Consider the following 6,000-nt stretch of genomic DNA (forward strand, 5'->3'; position numbering starts at 1 on the left):
TGACATCATATATTAATGTAGAATGATGTCAGCTGATTCTGGAACATCTCTAACCTGGTAGAAACACACAAAAACTAACAAATTATCTTCTGCTTCCTAGATCCTTTCATGGAAAATCAACCAAACATCTCCAGAGGTCCAGGTCCTTGAAGTCCATAGAGGAGGGTCCAGATTTATCACTTTTTAATGGACTGTTTCAGAACTTCATCAGTCCAGCAGATAGAACCAGGACATTTAGGAGGAAAAACACATCTGAGTTCTGGCAAAAACTGACACTAGATCAGCTTTACATCCATCCAGGTGTCACAGTCTGAACACTGAATCTGGTTTATGATCAGAACCTTTTTATTCTATCATTTTATTCAACAGCTGACTCAGAAATTGGATCCTTTTCAAGCAATTTAGGACAAGTTTCATTTCATTTTCAGCAAATTTGATGTAATTTTGGATAAATTTTGAGTCATTTTGGGTGAATTCTGACTCATTTTGGAAGATTTTCTGGTCATTTTTAACAGGTTTTATGTCTGATTGGATCTTTTCTCATGATTCTGGATCATTTTTGTGTCTCTGGGATAATTTTTGAGTCACTTAGGACAAATTTCATGTCATTCTGGATGATTCTTTGTGTCATTTTGGACGATTTTAATCTCACTGTAGTTCTCACCTGGATGGATGTAAAACTGACACCAGATCAGTTTTACATCCATCCAGGGTCGTTTTCTCTGTAACCAACTCTGAGCATCGGTATTATGGGATGCATCATGAAATCTGGACCCTCCTCTATGGACTTCAAGGACCTGGAACTCTGGAAATATTCCCAGTCTGAAGGTAGAATTCTGATCATTGATTAAGAACCAGATGTTTTGTGGAGGTTCTGGTTGATGTTTCATGTAATGATCCTCCAACTTTAAATGAACCAGATCATTATCAGCCTCCTCCTCCTATTGTGAGTTCTGATCATGGGTCTCCAGTACCGAACATCTCGTCCTCCAGGCCGTGGACGAAGGCTCCACAGGCTCCAGAGGCGATCAGGTTGACAGTGTTGGTGTCCAGCTTCTCCTTGGGAGCGTCGTCAGCCCACTTCCTGCCAGAGGAAAACTCCCCAGAAGCAAAGAGCTCTTTGGCCCTTTCATGAGCGGTTCTCTTCCTCTGGATGCAGCAGAAACATTTAATGTCAGAACATAGACGTGATGGACCAGACAGACATGAGGAGATGTTCCTCCAGCTTTAGATCACTGTCTGATAAAGTTCTGTAAGAAATTTTGTTACTCACTCTGAGATCAGACATCAGCTTCTTATCCAGCGTTTGCTCCAGAAAGTGAGGACTGACCTGCAGCATGGAACCCTGAAACCAGGAAGGTTCTCATTTTAGTTCTTCTCTGATGAACAGCTTCAAACATGAACGTCTCTTATTACTAAAGTTATAAAAATAAACCAATAAATCTGAGGAACCCTGTGAACAAACTGACTTCATTCCACGTTGAATCATGAAGTTCTGGTGTTGTCAGACCAGCTCTAGTTTAAGGAACCTGTTTTAATGTGGACCATAACCAGTTCTGTTTCTCACCAGGGTTTTGGCCGCCTGGACTCGGACCATCCAGGAACCATCACTGACCATGTGGCTGATCTTACCGAATGCATCATCCACCAGTCGGATCTCCTCATTGGACGACGGAATGGGCACGATGCTGATTGGAAAGGAAACAACAAACTACAGGTCAGGCTGACACTAACTAACTGAGTTTGTTATGTTTCTTAACAGATCCAGTTCATCAGAACATCAGTCTGAACATCTGGATCTTCTCACCTTTCAGGGTAAAGCTGACTGAGAACCCAGACCATCTGAACCGCTGCAGATCGGACCTGCTCATAGTCATCTGACAGCAGCCTGCAGGCCTGAAAACAGAAGAACCAGAATCAGTCGGGTTCTTCTCAGACAGCAGAGATGTTCCTCCATCTCAGATTCTCTTCATGGTTTGTTCATCTGTTGTTAAGACCTACAGCCATGAAACATCTCTGAACTTTGAGGTCAGTATCTAAATAAAACTCCAGACAGAACAGTTTGATCAGATCAGAATCATGGGATGGATCCAACAGAGGATCACCTTTATTATTGGACCTGAATATGGAAGAGAGTCTAAAACCTCCAATCCAGGCTGGTCTAGTGTCTCCAGAAAGGTCCTGTCAGTGTTTCTATCTGGATGGATCCATGTTTCTACTAAAATACAGTTTTTGATTCACATTTCTCCAACTTTAGAGGTTCTAACATCAGTAGAACCTGATGGAGGAAAGTTTTTAGATGTTTAGACTAAATGTTGATGTGGAACCATTGGTAGGAACCAGAACCTAGAGTTCATAGAGGTCTAGATGTTCATAGAGGTCTAGATGTTCTTGGAGGTCTAAATGCAGTGAGAGCTCCTGGTATCTGAGGTGAGGTTGGTTTCAGGTTTAAAGCTGCTTCAACAGGACTGGGTTCCTGAAAGATCTCAGCAGAGTTCCTGTCACCACTCCATCTATCTGTATTAACAGTTTGTACCTGATCATAGATGATCTGGTGGATCTTCATTCCTCTCTCATGCAGCTGCAGCTGAAGACAAACAGACAGAATTCATAAACCAGTGATCATCTTCTGACTGTGGTTCTGGTCGGGTTCTGGTCAGTCCTACCATGGCTTTGAGGGCAGCAGTTCGAACTCTGGGGTCCTGATCTCCAAAGTAATCACTGATGATGCTCTGAACGTCCCTCATAGCTGCTGGAGCAACAGAACAGATCAAAACAGCACTGAGGTTTAGAAGGTCACTTCATCCTCTGACCTTCAGAGACCAGGAGAAGGGCTCTGTTTCTGCAGGTTCTGTCATGTTGGTTATTTTATAGATATATATTTATCTCAAAATTCATCACATATAATTATTGCTTCATTTTAAAGAGAGGGAAGCTACAAACCCAGAGAAGGTCCAGGTCCATCACTGTCTTTACCCAGAGGAGCCTCCAACAGACCCAGACAGCCCAGCAGCTGGAGACACTTGGTCCTCACCCCGAAGGACGAGTCGGAGAGGTTCTGGAGGAGGAAACAGTCAGGAGAAAATCAAACTGAAGGTCACCATCAGTCAGGAGAAGATCACATGAAGGTCACCATTAGTCGGAAGATCAGACTGAAGGTTACCATCAGTCAGAAGATCAGACTGAAGGTCACCATCAGTCAGAAGAAGATCACATGAAGGAGTCGACAATATATAGTATATTCAATAGAAATACACAATAACAGTGTGTGTGTGTGTGTGTGTGTGTGTGTGTGTGTGTGTGTGTGTGTGTGTGTGTGTGTGTGTGTGTGTGTGTGTGTGTGTGTGTGTGTGCGCGTTACCTTATAAGCCACCTCTATGAGTCTCAGTCTGACCGCTGGACTCTCAGGAAGCTGAGATCCAATGACCAGGAGAGAATCGAGCAGCTGGGCCAGAACCTGGTGAGACTCTGGAGACACAACAACACAATTAGACACACAACAACTACACAATTAAACACACAACACAATTAGACACACAATAACACAACTAAACACACAACAACACAACTAAACAGACAACAATCAGCTTATTTTTTAGTTTCAGTGTTTTTGTAGCATCAGTCTGGACTATTGTCCTAAATGCAGTAAAATGAATCCAGATGTTGTAGACACTAATGTTAATGAATCCAGATGTTATAGACTCTAATGTTAATGAATCCAGATGTTATAGACTCTAATGTTAATGAATCCAGATGTTATAGACTCTAATGTGAATGTGTTCAGGTGTTATAGACTCCAGATGTTTTAGACTCCAGATGTGAATGAATCCAGATGTTTCTTACTCTCGCTGCTGAGTGTGTTGATGGCGTCATCGACGATGCAGTCGGGACTGAATCCTGGAGTTTTAGACAGCAGGCCGAGCAGAGAGGCAATCTTCAGCCGCACAGAGCTATCCGTCTCCTAGGAGAGCACCATCATCATCATCACCATCATCATCATCATCCTCATCATCATCATCCCTATCATCATCACCACCATCATCATCATCATCACTATCATCACCATCTTCATCATCTTCATCACTATCATCACCATCATCACCATCATTACTATCATCATCATCACTATCATCCCCATCATCATCATCAAGTAATTTTCACAGACGATGAATCTGATTGGGTAACAGAAAACGCTGATGAGTTTCAGAAGATTTAAGAAGACATGAAGTACCAAAGGTTCGATAAACAGGAAGTGGAACAACTCGACTGAATTATAATTAATAAAAAAATCACACAAACATTTACTGGATGGAGAATGTCAAGATTCACAGAGAATGTAATAATCATCACTAATAAAGTCTGTCTAAGTCTGAGAACATGGAGAAAAACACGGAACATCTGATAAAAGACTTTAAAGACCTGAGAAGGACCCACAATGTTCCAGGTTCTCTACCTCATAGGAGTGGAACGTGGGTTTTCCGAGGGTTCCTCACCTTGTAGTAGTGGAACACGGGTTCTAAGTGTGGGTTCCTTACCTTGTAGTAGTGGAACATGGGATCTCCGAGGGTTCCTTACCTTGTAGTAGTGGAACGTGGGTTCTCTGAGGGTTCTCACCTTGTAGTAGTGCTCCAGCAGGATGCGGACCACGCCCTCCACACTCTCGGCTTCCACGGGTTTCCTGGAGAACGTCAGCAGGTACTGCAGGGCATCGGTGGAGCTGGAGGCCTTGCAGAGGTCCACGTGGAGCGCTGCAGATTTACTGGGTTTGGACAAGCGCAGCTTCTTAGCCGGAGCTTCTTCATGAGTAACCTGAGAGAACAGAGAACACAGAGAACCGCTGATTCCTGTCCAGACAGAACATTGATGGTGTTTCAGATGTTGGTTCCATTTAGATCTCCACGTTCTGTTCTTCTCTACGTCTCTGAACTTTTAAGCCTTTATTCTGCAGATCAGCTGATGTTTAAACAAAGGAGGAACATTTTGTTGACACATTTTGTTTTTGATGTTTAATTATCTTTTACAGTCTTTTCTGATTTCATCTTATTTAATGTTTGATTTTGATTTCTTGTCCTTTTACATGTCGTGTATTTATTATTATTAAACTTATATCTGCAGATTTAAAGTCCAGCTGAATAACAATCTAAAACTAGAACCATCATTCAGCATCTAAACAGAATAATAATAATGATAATAATTATGATGATGATGACGATGATAATAATAATGACGATGATAATAATGATAATAATAATTATGATGACGATGACGATAATAATACTAATAATGATGATGATAACAATAATAGTAATAAAAATAATAATAATAATGATGATAATAATAATAATAATGATAATAATGATATTGATAATAATAATAATGTAAAATGCACTGTAACATCATCTGCTGATAAAATGCTGTCAGTTATTCTGCAGGACTTTAGTTCAGGATGAAAACTGACAGAAGCAGTTGGATAGAAAGTTAAAGTTGAACCAGGTTTTATTTTTATTGTCCTATTAGTGTCTTCATGCAGCTAAACCTCGGATTAGCATTAACAGAATAAAAGAACCTATCTTTATCTTCTTCTACTCACTGATTTAACTCTAACTAGTGACCCAGCTGGAGTTAATCTGGTTCAACAACAACCAGAAGCTTCATTCAGACTCCAACCGTCAAACAGAAGCTTTTAATCAGAACATAAACAAAACTAGAAGTTTTGTTTTGAGCCGCTAGCCGTGTTAGCTTAGCCGCTTGGCATCAGCTAGCCGTGTTAGCCTAGCCGCTTAGCTTCTGCTAACGAGCTACCGGAGCGGAACTTTGACCTTTAATCTGATTTAATCTGATTCTGGAACTTAAACGCTTTTATCTTCTCACCTGGACAACTTTAGAAAACTCCTCATAAACCCGTTTTTTCAGATGTGCTGCCATTTTAAAGGAAACGGTTAGCTTAGCTTGGCTCCCATTCAGCCGCAGTGACACTAACTTGTCCCTTCGCTGTTCCTG

The 6,000-nt window shown here is 41.3% G+C and overlaps 1 protein-coding gene across 4 annotated transcripts in view; it reads right to left on the minus strand.

The window, feature by feature from the left end:
• The window catches only part of ints4 (integrator complex subunit 4), a 19,922-nt gene extending 13,922 nt beyond the window's left edge, over positions 1-6,000 (minus strand). For 2 of the 4 annotated variants that reach the window (XM_023270689.3, XM_055012178.1), the window contains exons 1-11: positions 5,872-6,000; positions 4,615-4,809; positions 3,844-3,961; positions 3,362-3,468; positions 2,944-3,058; positions 2,667-2,749; positions 2,537-2,587; positions 1,808-1,896; positions 1,568-1,688; positions 1,274-1,345; positions 975-1,149 (exon numbers count right to left, since the gene is read on the minus strand). In XM_023270689.3, the coding sequence (XP_023126457.1) occupies positions 975-1,149; positions 1,274-1,345; positions 1,568-1,688; positions 1,808-1,896; positions 2,537-2,587; positions 2,667-2,749; positions 2,944-3,058; positions 3,362-3,468; positions 3,844-3,961; positions 4,615-4,809; positions 5,872-5,925 (1,180 nt within the window). In that variant the 5' untranslated portion in view covers positions 5,926-6,000. Of the gene's footprint in view, positions 1-974; positions 1,150-1,273; positions 1,346-1,567; positions 1,689-1,807; positions 1,897-2,536; positions 2,588-2,666; positions 2,753-2,943; positions 3,059-3,361; positions 3,469-3,843; positions 3,962-4,614; positions 4,810-5,871 lie in introns of all 4 variants that reach the window. The other 2 variants (XM_023270688.3, XM_055012177.1) reach the window with 1 other exon arrangement.

Source organism: Amphiprion ocellaris, chromosome 7 (genome assembly GCF_022539595.1).
Source record: "Amphiprion ocellaris isolate individual 3 ecotype Okinawa chromosome 7, ASM2253959v1, whole genome shotgun sequence".
NCBI lineage: Eukaryota > Metazoa > Chordata > Actinopteri > Pomacentridae > Amphiprion > Amphiprion ocellaris.